Source organism: Hemiscyllium ocellatum, chromosome 5, assembly GCF_020745735.1.
Source record: "Hemiscyllium ocellatum isolate sHemOce1 chromosome 5, sHemOce1.pat.X.cur, whole genome shotgun sequence".
NCBI classification, from domain to species: domain Eukaryota; kingdom Metazoa; phylum Chordata; class Chondrichthyes; order Orectolobiformes; family Hemiscylliidae; genus Hemiscyllium; species Hemiscyllium ocellatum.
In genome coordinates this window covers 130940917-130955612 of record NC_083405.1, presented here as the reverse complement: position 1 = coordinate 130955612, position 14696 = coordinate 130940917, and the positions used below count along the sequence as shown (strand labels likewise).

The window sequence follows — 14696 nt, the reverse complement described above, 5'->3', positions numbered from 1 at the left end:
ATAAAATCAATCTGTGTGTAAAACCTTATAGATTAAAAAAAATCATGCAATGCTGCAAGTACATAACATCCGTCTTGAAATGGAAGAGAAAGGTTAGCAAAAAGTGGCACTTTGTGGTAGGATAAGTGATCTGTAATCACCTACTCACTGCCTTCAGTGCTTTTACATTGCAATATACATTCTGTTAAACATTCCCCACAGAATGAAAGGTTTTGCCCTAAATATTTAACCTTTTCCTTAGCAAATCCTCATTGACGTCGCTCCATTATTTGAGCCTTTGTTTTGTTTCTAACATACAGAACTGATTAACCTAACTTGGGGTTAAATGTTCTCCTTCCCACCCCCAATCTTGTCTTCCAGATGCTTCAGAACATTGCTCGTTGGAAGGAGACGATGACTTGATTCCTCCACTTGAACATTGTATCAGGACAAAGTGAGTGAACATGAAATGGTTTGTGTACTGTGTTTTGTGGAAAAGTAGGATTTCTGCTTCACTTGCAGTGAAGTCACAGCAACAAGTGGGAGGCAACTGTCTTGTGGTATTGTCACTAAACTTAATCCAGAGACCTGTTGGAATCGTGATGGAATTTGAATTCAAATTTTTTAATAATCTGGAATTAAGAGTTTAATGATGGCTGTGAAACCGTTATCAATTATCATAAAAACCTCTATCTGATTCAGAAATGTCCTTTAAGGAAGGAAACTGTTGTCCTTACCTGGTCTAGTTTACAAGTACACAGTTGATGTTTAATTGCCCTCGACAGTAAATGCTGGCCCAGCCGGCAATGCCCATATCCTATGAACAAATGAAACGAATTCGTGGCAGTTTCTGATTTGCATGCGGACTTTTAAAGCACCTCTATTTAATCCAGGTTGAAAATTTTCTGTTCTTTCATTGCTACTGGGTCAAAATCCTAGAGTTCCTTAATGTACAGCAGGAGTTGATTCTGTAGCAGCCATTTGAAAAGGAGGCTCACCACAACCTTTCCAAGACTGCCAAATGTGGGAAATGAGAGTCCCTTTTCACGAATGCTCTCTTGTGATGTCTATTTCCTAAGAATGAGGATCAAGTGAAGTTGTGCTTATTCCTCCCCTCCCCTGCCTCCTTTGAAGAACATTTATTCCATTATTCAATTCGGTCATTGCTACTCTGCAGAAACACTTCACTATTATTCTAGAGTTATTCTAGAGAACAAAGATGGCTGAGAGTGCACCCCCAGGTGGCACAAAGCACACGTACACAAAGAGGAAGCAGCAGAAACCAGCCTCGATGACGACTTGCAGTTCATTCCTGTCTCACATTACACTTCTGATAAGTTACCCCGCTCTTACTTGTACGTTACCCCAACATGTCCCATAAATTACCAGAGTACTTCTGACACATAGAAATGACTCACCCAATAATACCCTCCCGGGTTATTCCTGTAAATCATCCCAGCGTGCGGCGAAAGATTTATCCCCCTCAAATATAACACCAGCGCCATTACTTCACAAACCCTTTCACATTCAAATACCATACAATTTCTGAACTAATTTTCTGAACTGACCGAATCCTGCCAAGGTTGGCTGATATCACTGGCCATGTCTGCACAGAGATGTAGGTGTGACAGCTATTTTATCTGCTGCTTTGGATTTTGGAGGAACTGTTCTGATCAAAAATGGCCACTGACTGTCAGTGCTTCCTCCTAGCAGCATGGCAATGTTGCAGTGTGACAACCTAAGAACTCGTCTGAAGGCCGTACAAAAGTTTTCCCTGTAATTCAGCATGTATGTGGCTACACAAAATATTTTAAAGGGGCCAATTCACTGTCAAATTTGGTTTGAATATGATGTACTGTGGATCATTTTACAACATTACAAGTTCTATATAAACATAAATAGTTGAATCAGTTAACTTTATGGAAGATGGGAAAAATGCTAAAAACAAAATAAGATAAAAAAAACTGAAAGCAAAGATTGGGTGAACTTGTTTATATTAATTATTTCTCAAGCGAGGGGAAGGCTAACATACTGTATGAAAGGAGAGGGCTGATTGGTTGGCAAGTGGACTCATTTGTAGGGTAGTGTGTTTTGGCTTGATGACAGCATCCTGTTGGTAGTGAACAGCACCTGTGTGGCCTTGGTAACAGGTAGCTTTGCCTGTTGCTCAAACCTTTGTGATACCTTACACTTCATCTGATATAGAGTGGATGCTTTCTATAAGTTTGTGCAATTAACAACGAGAAATGATTTGGTCAGGATAGCCATTATTCCACAGGATAGACTTGATACCTCCTGTTTCAACAACAAGTTTGCATGGTGAACATGCCTATTACATATATTAGGAATATGATAAATGAATGTCAATGCCTATGTGATGCTAGCGATTTGGGCCATATGTCTCAAAGACCGGCAGATCATTTATAAATGCATGTTCCTTCAATTGTTTGCAATAGGTAAGTTACTGACCATAGCCAACCAGCCTGCACTTGAAACGCTTGTCACACTCAGTGTGATTCTATGTTTGGACATTTGCTGGATTCTAAATGCACGCAGAGTTACACTGACTATTACTTTAGGATTGTAAGGCCCTCAGTGTGATGCATTTTTGTTGACTGGAGGCTTCACGTTAGTGCATAACACCCTGTTCTTTGCAGACAGACCATGTGAATGCACTGCTCTTGTTTCAACTCAAAATATGAGACGGCCATATGCTAGTTTATTTCTCAGGCAATGTCCTAACCAGTGGGAGTTTTGTTTAAAATTTAAACAATGCCTGGCTGTTAACTGTCAATCAGCATTATGGATTTGTTTTGCATAGCAATACCTCTACTGATCAGCACTCCCCAGTCCTGCAGAATAAATGTTGGTTTTCTCCTTGCACTTGTTTCTTGCAAAATGTACTATGAGTGCAAGACAAAAAGCTACATCAAAATGTGTCTCCCCTTTGAAATCGAGAAAGGGTTGTAGTGGTAATGTCACTAGCCTAGTAATCCAGAGCCCTGACATAATGTTTTGGGAGATGTGTTCGAAGTTATAAATGTTGAATTTGTGGTTGGGTGTAAATGAAATCTGGAATTAAAAGCTGGTTTTTATAATGGTGACTAGGAAACTCTTGTGTGAAAACCCATCTGGTTCACTAATGCCCTTTAGGAAAGGAATTCTGCTCTGATTATCTGGCCTGACCTACACGTGATTGCAACTTTTGTTTACATTTGGAGAGCATACTAAGTGAGGGGAAAGTAATCAAATAATAAGTTAGGAAATGTTAAACATTGCAACTCAAGTGAATTATAGAATTATCCAGCACAGAAGGAGACCATTCAGCCCATCTGGGCTATGTCACATTTTCAAAAGAACATTCTGATTTAGTCCCACATACCAGCTTCCTCCTCATAACACTCCAAATTATTTCTCTTGAAGAGCATGTATAATCCTGTTGAATGTGACCATCCTTTGAGGGAGTGTGAGATCTTACCAGCCCTGTCTATCAAAAAAGTGTCCAGTTTACTCTTTGTTTTGGAATTGTTTTAAATAGGTGACCTCTGGTGATTTGCTAGAGGAAACTGTGACTCCCAACTTGTTCTATGAAATTCATTGTAATTTTCTATAGGTCTATTAAATCGACCCATAACCTTTGCATACTGAAGGAAAACAATCTCAGCTTATTTACCCTGGGTGCTTGAAATCCCTTGACCATGGTATTATCCTGGTACCATCACTGCTCACTAAAATGCATTCCCTGGACATTTATATAATACATAAGCCGAAGCCTAACTAATGTCTCCATTCACTAATAGCAGTGAATTGCTATTGGGCGGCACGGTGGCACAGTGGTTAGCACTGCTGCCTCACAGCGCCTGTAGACCCGGGTTCAATTCCCGACTCAGGCGACTGACTGTGTGGAGTTTGCACGTTCTCCCCGTGTCTGCGTGGGTTTCCTCCGGGTGCTCCGGTTTCCTCCCACAGTCCAAAGATGTGCGGGTCAGGTGAATTGGCCAAGCTAAATTGCCCGTAGTGTTAGGTAAGGGGTAAATGTAGGGGTATGGGTGGGTTGCGCTTCGGCGGGTCGGTGTGGACTTGTTGGGCCGAAGGGCCTGTTTCCACACTGTAAGTCTAATCTAATCTAAGCTAAGGATTCCAAATGCTTTCTTAATCATCATCTCAATGTGCATGATAACCTTCAAACCTCTGAATCTGCCTTTGAGGTTGGGGGGAATTTTCTCATACATTTCTGATATCCCAAGTTGTTAAAAAAAACAATGACTATACTTTTATTAAGGTATCCAGTAACAACTAGTAACCTGTACTTGAAAAGATCTACCCTAGTTACAACTGAGCAATTTGCTAAAAGAGATTACTAAAACACCTAATTATAGTATATAGACAGTGAAATAACTCCAAAGCAGCTCATATCCTATCACCAAGACACCCTTTATTTACATGTGCATAGTATTTTACATTGGTCTGGCTCCCTCAAAGCCAGCTCCAAGTGAACAGAACCTCTGACACTCCTGTTTTTAATATGTAGTCAGGCCTCCCTGATTAGATCAGGTTAACACCCCAAAGAAGGAACTCACTCTATGAGCAATAGAAACAATTGACACTTACTATTTACCACAGAGAATTTTTCTTCCAGCAAACAATGACCTCACTGCTATTTCTATAAATCCCAGTTAGCTTGCATGTACTGGCATTAAATATTTATTTTTTCTGTTTCATGGAATGCCACTTAAGTGATGGAAAAGCTAACCTAAAATATCTATCCTTTAGCCCTCCATTTATTACACCACTTACGATCACTGCTCTGCCTTTAACGATCTTGTCCCGAGAAGAATGTTGCCTGTCTTCCCATCTATTCACTTTTCCCAGTGTGGCTGGGAAAATAATTGATTTAGTAAACTGAAAGATTCTGCTGGTGTCTAGGCCAAGAAGGCACTGCCTTAAATGCATGAGCAAAGTGACCACTTCAAACTTCACCTACCATTTCCATGTAATTCTCTCCCACAAAAAGAAATGGACACTAATCCAGCTAATTATGTGACACCTGCAGCTGATAGATTTTCATACTGTTGTCTAGCAAAAGTCTATGGAGTCAAGGCAGTAGGTAGATGAGGATAGAGGTGAGCCTTGATCTCATTGGATGGTGGAGCAGGCTTAAGTGGCTGAATGATCGACTCCCCTTCCTGTGTTCTATTTTCATTGCCACAAGTCTAACAGCATCATCAGTGATATTCCCTCCATTGTAAGGTCAGAAATGGGAATATTTGCAGATGATTACACGGTGTAGATGCTGAAGTAGCACATATTCATATGCAACATGACCTGGACAGTATCCAGGCTTGATCTGACCAGTGGCAAGTAACATTCAAACCTCAAAAATTCCATATCTAACAAGAGATAGTCCACACACTGCCCTTGACACTCACTGAATTCCTCCACCTTCAATATCTTGAGGTTTACCATTGAGCAGAAACTCAACTGGACCCGCCACATAAACACAGTGGCTGCAAAAGCAGGCTAGGCGTTAAGAATACTGCGCAAGTAACTCATCTCCTGACTGCTCAAAGCCTATCCACCATCTACAACATACAAGTCAGAAGTGTGATGGAGTACGTTGCATTTGCCTGGATGGTGCAGTTCCAACAGCACTCGAGCTTGACAGCATCCAGGACAAAGCAGTTGCTTTACTGGCACCAAGTCTGCGAGCTTCCACTACCTCCACCAATACTCAGTTGCAGCAGCGTGTACAATCTACAAGATGTTCCTGCAGATATTCACCGAAGATCCTTAAACAGCTCCTTCCCAATCCTATGTCCACTTCCATCTAAAAGGATAAAGGCTGCAGATAAATGGGAACACTACCCCCTTCAAGTTCCCCTCCAAGCCTCTCACCATCCTCACTTGGACATATTCACCATTCCTTTGCTATCACTGTAAAAGTCCTGGAATTCTTTCCCTGAGGGCATTCTGGGTCTGCATACAAACCCTTGGACTGCAGCAATTCAAGAAGGCAACTCATCACCACCATAAGAGCAATAAGTGCTGACTGGCCAGTGATGGCCATGCTCCACGGGTAGATAAATAATTCTTTAAAACTTTTAAATTGTGGCCCAGTTCTTGATCTGTTTGCATGAGAACAGTTCTCAGACCCATCATGAGTTTGAAAACTTCAAACAAACCTCATCTAGCCTTTGTTCTAAGGAAAACGCTCCCATCTTCTCCAATCTTTCTTCAGTGCTGAAGTTTTTCATCCCTGGAGTCATTTTAATAAACCTCTTCTGCACCCTTCCTAATCCATTCACCACTGTGGTACCCAGAACAGTACTCAGTATTCTAACTGTATTCTAACAGTATTCTTCCATAAGTTCATCATAACTCCCTGTTCTAGTACTCTGTGCTCATATTTATGAGGCCAGTAGTAGTGAGTGCTTTATTAACGGTGCTCTCAAACATTAATGAATGCATATCTTTTAGAATAATACCCTTTATTTTATATTACCTTTCCATGTTGTTTATATTAGGTGTATCACCTCACATTTTTCCCACATTGAAATTCATTTGCCATATCTGCCCACTTTACCAATCTGTCAATGTCATTTTGATGTTTGACGCTGTCGTCCTCATTGTTTAAAATTCTGTTAAATTTTATATCATCCACCAAACCTTGAAGTTGTCCCCTCCACATCAAAATAATTTATATATTTCAGGAAAAGCAAGGATCCCAACCCCTGCACAAATGCACTAAAGCTGTCTTCCAGGTTGAAAAATACCATTAACTATTACTATCTCTTTCCTGTCCCCCAGCCAATTTTGTATCTATGTTGCTATTGTCCTTTCAGTTCCATTACCTATAACCTTTCTCATAAGTCTGTTCTGTGACACTGTATTGATTGTCTCTTGGAAGTCCATGTATTCACATCAACAACTTTGCCTTGATTATTCTGTCTGTTGTCGAGACCCTTGTCAAGATCACTAGCAAGTTAGACACAATTCTCCCTTCACAAATCTAAGCTGACCCCTCCAAATTAATCTGTATTCCATTTATGACTAGAATTCTATCCCAAATAATTATCTGTAGAAGTTTCCCCACTATGGAAGTTAACTGTCGCTCTTAATTGCTAGGCTGGTCTCTAACATTTTTTGAATCAGGGAGCAATGTTTGCAATTCTCCAATCCCCTGGCACCATCCCCAAATCCAGTAAAGACTGACAGTTGCCAGTGCCACTGAAATTTCAAACCTTGCTTATGCAGTCTCTCCTCATAGCTGCAATTCTTTAAATCTCCTCTGTATTCCCTCCAGAACAATTGTGTATTTCCAGTAATATGCTGTACATACAACTTAGCTGTGCCTAACCAAAGATTTATACCCCTGTTTTTATATACAGAATCTTGCCATTTGTAGAAAAGTGGGTTGGGATATCTATCAGCATGGACAAGTTGGACCAAAGGGCCTGTTTCCGTGCTGTACATCTCTATGACTCTATATGCCTTCTTTAGGACTTTGTATCTATTTGTCCTGCCATCTTTGGGGACCTGTGGTCATACACTCCCAAGGTGTCTCTTTTCCTGTACCCCTATTGGTACCCTACTGTTTATTGTGGATTCCCTTGCCTTATCAAAATTTCTTTTAATTTGTCACTTTATACCAACTCAACTGAACCATCCTGCAGTCAACAGCTATTCTCTTTGTTATCATCTGCAGTGCCATTTTTTAAATACAAATTTTCTTATGCCTCCCACGTTTAAATCTATATCATTAACCTACACCATAAACAGCGTACTTGTACTCTTTGCTACTTTCCCCCACCCTCCTCCCTGACCTATCACCTCCATCCCCAACCCCATTCACCTATTGTACTCCATGCTACTTTCTCCCCACCCCCACCCTCCTCTCATTTATCTCTCCACTCTGCCTCTATTCCTGATGAAGGGCTTTTGCCTGAAACGTTGATTTTCCTGCTCCTCGGATGCTGCCTGAACTGCTGTGCTTTTCCAGCACCACTCTAATCTAGAATCTGGTTTCCAGCATCTGCAGTCCTTGTTTTTACCATAAACAGCGAGCAACCCAATACTGAGCCCTGTGGAACACCACTGGAAACTACTTTCCATGTGCTAAAACATTAGCTAATTTTGGATCCACCTTGTTTTTCTCCCTGTATCCCACAGATTTAAAATTATCTCAACTCCTTGCCCAAAGAGAGTAGGTTGATGTGGCACAACAGTTCCAAGCTTAAAGGGAGAAAATACATTCATCTGAAAGAGGAAAGGACTTCTCTTCAATGCAGCACACCTAACACTATTTTCTAATTTGTTCAGGTGGAAGGGAGCTTTTGTCGATTGGAATGGAACGGACCCAATCCTGTGAGAAGTTCAACCTTCGTCTCTGAAGTCAAACCTGGATCGAATGGCCCGGGAGACTGAGAGGTGCAAAAAATCAAACACCAACACCTTCGCTTCTGAAGTGCTGCCGTAAAAAGCAAGATAGATCTTAAAATGTGTCTGTCATCGGATGGCACCCAACAACACCTCCATCAGTTAATTTACCTCATTTCTTCTGAACGCGTAGCGGTGGGGGTTGGGGGAAAAATGGAGATTGCAATGTCGAGGGCCGCAAATTCAGGAAAGTAGTGAGCTGGCTTACCCGCCGGTCTCCCAAGTGAACTGCTCGAAATTGATACTTGGTATGCTACCGTGCCTATTTAATTCGGGTTATTCAAATGATCCTCTAGGATTGAAGACCTTCCCTATTGTGAATAACATAAAACCCATTGTGAAAATTCGATGCTATCAAAATGGGCAGGTTCGTTGGGCTGCAGTTAATGCCCTGTGGCAGAGCTGAAGTAGCTGAGCTGTAAGAGATGCTGAGAGTTTCTCTGAAAAGTTGTCTTAGATTCAGCAAAAGCAACCTTTTGAGCGTTGTGTTCAATTATATCGTTTTTTTTTGTTTTAAACAATATTAAGAAATTACTGAAGAAGGAATTTGGACCTAAACCAATTTTTCCTGTTCAATCAGGATGCTAAAGGCTCTGGTTCGATGGGAGATTGCAGGTTCACAGATGCTTAATAGTGACTTCAGTAAGCTCACATATGCCTTTACCTGTTAGCCACCATACTGTCTACTTGCTGGTAAAACTAATAATGCTGAATGTTTAAAAGAAAAAATGGCTTTTATTAGCTCAAGCAATTAATTTTTTAGATCATGTGCTACACCTTCAAAGAATGGTCAGCATGGACCAGAAGCTGAACGTTTGAGGTTTCGCCTGAGCAAGGTGAAACTTATTTCAATAAGTGAGACAACCTGTAGAAGCAACTGTCTGTTGTACTTCAGTCTAGTTAGAGCCATCTGTCTTGCTGGCATTGCCCACAGCAGGATGGGGTGAGTAGGAGAATGAGAGATATGGCAGTGGGCCAATATGCGACATACCTTCCAGGCCACACAGAAACCCAAAAGTCCCAAAGTTGACCCCACACTACAAAACAATTTGCAGCAATGCCATGGACGGCTGGGAGGAGTAGGAGCACTCTCTTGATTTCTCATGAAGATAATTCATTTTTTTAAAAAAAGAAAATGTTTTGGTGGCAGCCTCCAGCAATCCCTTTAAGAGCCCACATAATTATGCTGTGTGTTGATTGAGTAATCCTGAGCAGAAGAGCCCCCAGCAGGCTGCTCTGCGCTGTTCAGATTCCAGGAGTCAGTCTTAGGCATCTGACAGTGACACCTGGCAAACTGTTTCTGCCTTGAGATGGCACCCGTAACACCTGGCACAGTTCAAACTGTGCTGCGACATGTTCCCTTTTCCACAATGAGGAGCATATTCTCCCACCTCAGTGTGTGGATGAAAAATACCAGGAATAGTGTAATGTTTCTTTGTTTCCAAATAAAGCCTAAGAAGGTTTAGGAATGAAAAATAAGCCAACAAACCTGGAAGCCTGTTCCTGTTACCCTATTATGTTTTTCTCTGTGTTCCTTAAAAATACTTCTTTCAAGTAAGCAGCTATCCCTTTGTTTGATGTTCTAACTGACTTTGCATTTATATCTACGTGGCATGTGTTTTTATGTTTGTCTTGATTCTGCTTTTAATGAAAGATTAGTCTAAAAAAATCTTCTACACAGAAGTACTCGTTGGTAACAAACAATTCCATGGTTCTTTCTTTCTTGAGGAGTCACATTTTTTCAAGTATGTGTTGGCTAGCATCTACTACTGAAGCAACTTGACCAGCACCACGTAAACCGATGAATGGTCATTTTGATTTCACAGCTATCTGTGGAACCTTGGCCTGTGTAAGCTGATTCCCATCTTTGACAAGCTGAAGATTCAGCAGCTGGGAAGCATTTTGGAATGTCCTGGACCTATAAAAGGAGCTGCACTGTTCTTTTCATCCTCTTCTTCCTACATCCTTTTCACTAAATTCGATCCAGTGGTGTCATCTGCCAAACTCAATCCCGCCTTATCCCCTCATTGGACAGCCTGAGGGTCTCATCACTTCCAGCTCCAACATTATTCTGCTGGTTTCAGCCTGAACACCAGTGCTGTTTTTTATATACATGCCCTGGGAGTTAAAATACCTGCATTCCAGCCCACTTTCCATCTGTCAAGCAGGATAACCTCCTATTCCTTGTGCTTCATTTTGAGCTGGCAAGCCACTTGTGCAGAGCCTTTTAAACATGGCAAAAATGAAAACGCTCCCTAATCAGCTTCTGAGTTTAGCGCACTTGCCTTAAATGTTCGCATGATAAAGTTGCTCGCAGTAATTTCCAGCCTCGTGTTGTTTAACTGGTTGTCAAGGAATTAAAAAGCAGCCATTATGTTTGGCTTTGTTGGATATTCCGTTGCCTCTAATTTGTTTGGTGCAAGAAATGTGCACGTGCACATACAAATATATGTATTAATGTACGTCTGAGTCTTCCTGGTTAGTACATGAAGCCAAACAATGAGAGACTGAGCTGTTGTATTATTTTGTGTGCAGTAAATTGATGCTGTGGACTTTCTGAAAAATTGCTGTTTTGTTTGTAAGAGTGAAATGAAATAACTGTTAATTTATTGAAATCCTTTCATTTGTGCTCTGTACCACCATACACACCAATAATGCCTCCATGTCCTGCATCATAATAAAAAAATCCTGACCAACCTTGAATTGCTTTTTCAAAGAACAGAAATGATGGGTTATGTGGCCTCCTTCTGATTTGTGTTTCATGCCAAATATCAGATTAATTTGTTTACAACTTCCTCAAGACTAATTCATTAAACATGCTGTATTAAGCAAAATAGGATCACATAATCCCTACAGGGTGGGGCCCATTGAGTCTGCACCAACCCTCCAATTTATCCCACCCTGTTCCTGCAACCCCCCAATTCAGCATAGCCAGGTCACCTTGCCTGCACATCTTTGGACTGTGGGAGGAAACCGGAGCACCCGGAGGAAACCCACGCAGACATGGGAGAACAACAGATAGTCACCTGGTGCTGTACGGCAGCTGTAAATGCCACCGTGCCACCCAACATACTCTCTGCATCTAGAATAACAGAATTTAGAAAGCAGAAATTTAATTTCTAATGTGTGCTGTCCAGTCATGCTAAGTGTATGATAAAATGCAGTATTTATTTTCTTCTTAACTCATTCGGTTTAGCCACTTGCGTTTGGCAGTGGGACTTTTCAGTTGAACAGTGGATAAATATTGTGATGTAATTACAGGACCTCTACATTTAAACTTGGCTCATATTCAGAGAGCTTGTGAGTCTAGTAACGCAGGATTAAAGCACCCATTATCGTGGGTCTGATATTAATGATGGCTAGCTATAATGAGACCAGTTTGAAGTAATCTATCAGGTGACTTGCCCAAGTGTACATTCAGCTTGGTTCAATTGCTCATGCTTCTTTCTGGGTTAGAAATAAATGAAAAAATGGGATATGAGGTAAACTTTTTCATAGAATGAATTGTTTAAGGTCTGGAATGCACTGCTTAGAAGTGTGGTGGAGACAGGTTAAACCGAGCCATTCAGGAGGGCACTGGATGGTTACTTCTATGCAAATAATGTCACAGGGGCGCAGGGAAAAGGCAGGAGAATGGCATGAAGTCATGTTTATTCAGAAAGCAGGTGCAGACACGAGGGGTAGACTAGCTGCCTTCTGCATCGTAACAATGCTGTGAATGCCAGCAGTTTAAACCCATTGTCTGAAAAACAAAGACTCAGCCTAGCCCAGCCGCAGAAAATCCCAATGTGCTCTTTTAAATATCCAGTTTTGGGATGTGGGTGTTACTGGCTGGCCAGTATTGCCTGTACCTAGTTGCCCTTGAGAAGGTGGTGACGAGCTGCTTAATTCAACACTGCTGTCCGTTTGGTGCAGATTCTCCCTAACAGCATTATGAGTCCCAGGATTTTGACCCAGTGACACTGAAGGAACGGTGGCGTATTTTCAACACAAACAAAGACAGAAATTGCTGTAAAAACTCAGCAGATCTGGCAGCACCTGTGAAGAGAAATCAGTGTTAATATTTTCGGTCCAGGGAACCATCCTCAGAACTGACATATGTTCAAGTCAGGAGAAAGTGAGGATTGCAAATGCTGGAGGTCAGAGTCAAAAAATGTGGCACTGGAAAAGCATAGCAGGTCAGGCAGCATCCGAGGAGTAGGAGAGTCAACCTTTCGGCCATCAGTCCTTCATCAGGTATCAGTCAAGGGTTTAGTATTGACCAGACAACAAACATATCTAACCTTCTCTTTGAAAAAGGGTCACAAGACCTTTTTTGTCCTTCTCAGAGGGAAGATGTAGCCACAATCCAACATTTTAATTGAGAAAATGGCACCAGCAAAAGCATAGCACTCCCTCAGCACTGCATTGAAACTAACATGCTTCTCATGTTTAAACCATTAAAATAGGACTGATGCCCACCATCTTCTGACTGAGAGGGATATAATTATGTTATGATTACTCTCCCAGTGCTGAGTCAATGCTGTATTAATGGAGGGACCAATCTTCTGTTGAGTTGTTCACTTGGATCACAGTCTGCCTGTTGAGATGGATGTAAATGATGCTATGTGGCTGTTCAAAGGACAGTTTCTCCCGCTGTGCTTCTGAAACTTTGGATGTTCAGTGTAAACCCTGCTTGTGTCTTAAGTGCTGGCTGTGTTGAGGTTGCATGAGAAAGCAAGAGGACATCCTGGAAAAGCTAAATCCTACCATCAGAAATGGATCAGCTAATGTCTAATTCTTCGTACAACCCTGGCTGTGCACAAATGGGTGTCATACTTATTGACATAAATGAACATGCAGTGAGTTATATGAGAAAAATGAGCCATATGTAAAGTGCACTTCCTATATGATAACAGTGCCTTAATTGTATGAATCTCCTGAGATCATGGATGGTAAAATGTAAGCTCTGTTCAGTGCCTTTGGTGGAAAGTGAACAGAAGAGGAATGAGACCAAAATTGATAACTCCTTCAAGTGAGTCAGTACAAACATGATGGGGCTGAGCCTTCTGAGCTTGAGCTTTCTACCAATCTAAGATAATAGACAATAGGTGCCGGTGTAGGCCATTCTGCCCTTCGAGCCTGCACCACCATTCAATATGATCGTGGCTGATCATCCTTAATCAGTATCCTGTTCCTGCCTTATCTCCATAACCTTTGATTCCACTATCCTTGAGAGCTCTATCCAACTCTTTCTTAAATGAATCCAAAGACTGGGCCTCCACTGCCCTCTGAGGCAGAGCATTCCACACAGCCACCACTCTCTGGGTGAAAAAGTTTCTCCTCATCTCTGTCCTAAATGGTCTACCCCGCATTTTTAAGCTGTGCCCTCTGATTCGGCACTCACCCATCAGCGGAAACATGTTTCCTGCCTCCAGAGTGTCCAATCCTTTAATAATCTTATATGTCTCAATCATATCCCCTCTCAGTCTTCTAAACTCAAGGGTATACAAGCCCAGTCGCTCCAGTCTTTCAGCGTAAGGTAGTCCCGCCATTCCAGGAATTGACCTCGTGAACTACGCTGCACTCCCTCAATAGCCAGAATGTCTTTCCTCAAATTTGGAGACCAGAACTGCACACAGTACTCCAGGTGTGGTCTTACCAGGGCCCTGTACAGCTGCAGAAGAACCTCTTTGCTTCTATACTCAATCCCTCTTGTTATGAAGGCCAGCATGCTATTACCTGCTGTACCTGCATGCTTGCCTTCATTGACTGGTGTACAAGAACACCCAGATCTCTTTGTACTGCCCCTTTACCTAAATTGATTCCATTGAGGTAGTAATCTGCCTTCCTGTTCTTGCCACCAAAGTGGATAGCCATACATTTATCCACATTAAACTGCATCTGCCATGCATCTGACCACTCACCTAACCTGTCCAAGTCACCCTGTAATCTAACATTCTCCTCACATTTTACCCTGCCACCCAGCTTAGTATCATCAGCAAATTTGCTAATGTTATTACTAATACCATCTTCTATATCATTAATATTTATTGTAAAAAGCTGCGGTCCCAGCACTGATCCCTGCCTGCCATTCCGAAATGGAGCCGTTTATCACTACTTTTTGTTTCCTGTCAGCCAACCAACTTTCAATCCACGTTAGTACTTTGCCCCCAATACCATGCACCCTAATTTTGCTCACTAACCACCTATATGGGACTTTATCAAAGCTTTCTGAAAGTCCAGGCACACTAAATCTACTGGATCTCCCTCGTCCATCTTCAGGATTACATCCTCAAAAA

The 14696-nt window shown here is 41.7% G+C and overlaps 1 protein-coding gene across 2 annotated transcripts in view; it reads left to right on the top strand.

Moving 5' to 3' along the window:
* The window catches only part of mindy4 (MINDY lysine 48 deubiquitinase 4), a 203984-nt gene extending 192882 nt beyond the window's left edge, over positions 1–11102 (top strand). For both annotated transcript variants that reach the window (XM_060825650.1, XM_060825649.1), the window contains exons 17-18: positions 361–433; positions 8299–11102. In XM_060825650.1, the coding sequence (XP_060681633.1) occupies positions 361–433; positions 8299–8347 (122 nt within the window). In that variant the 3' untranslated portion in view covers positions 8348–11102. The remainder of the gene's footprint in view (positions 1–360; positions 434–8298) is intronic.
* The last annotated feature ends 3594 nt before the right edge of the window (positions 11103–14696 follow it).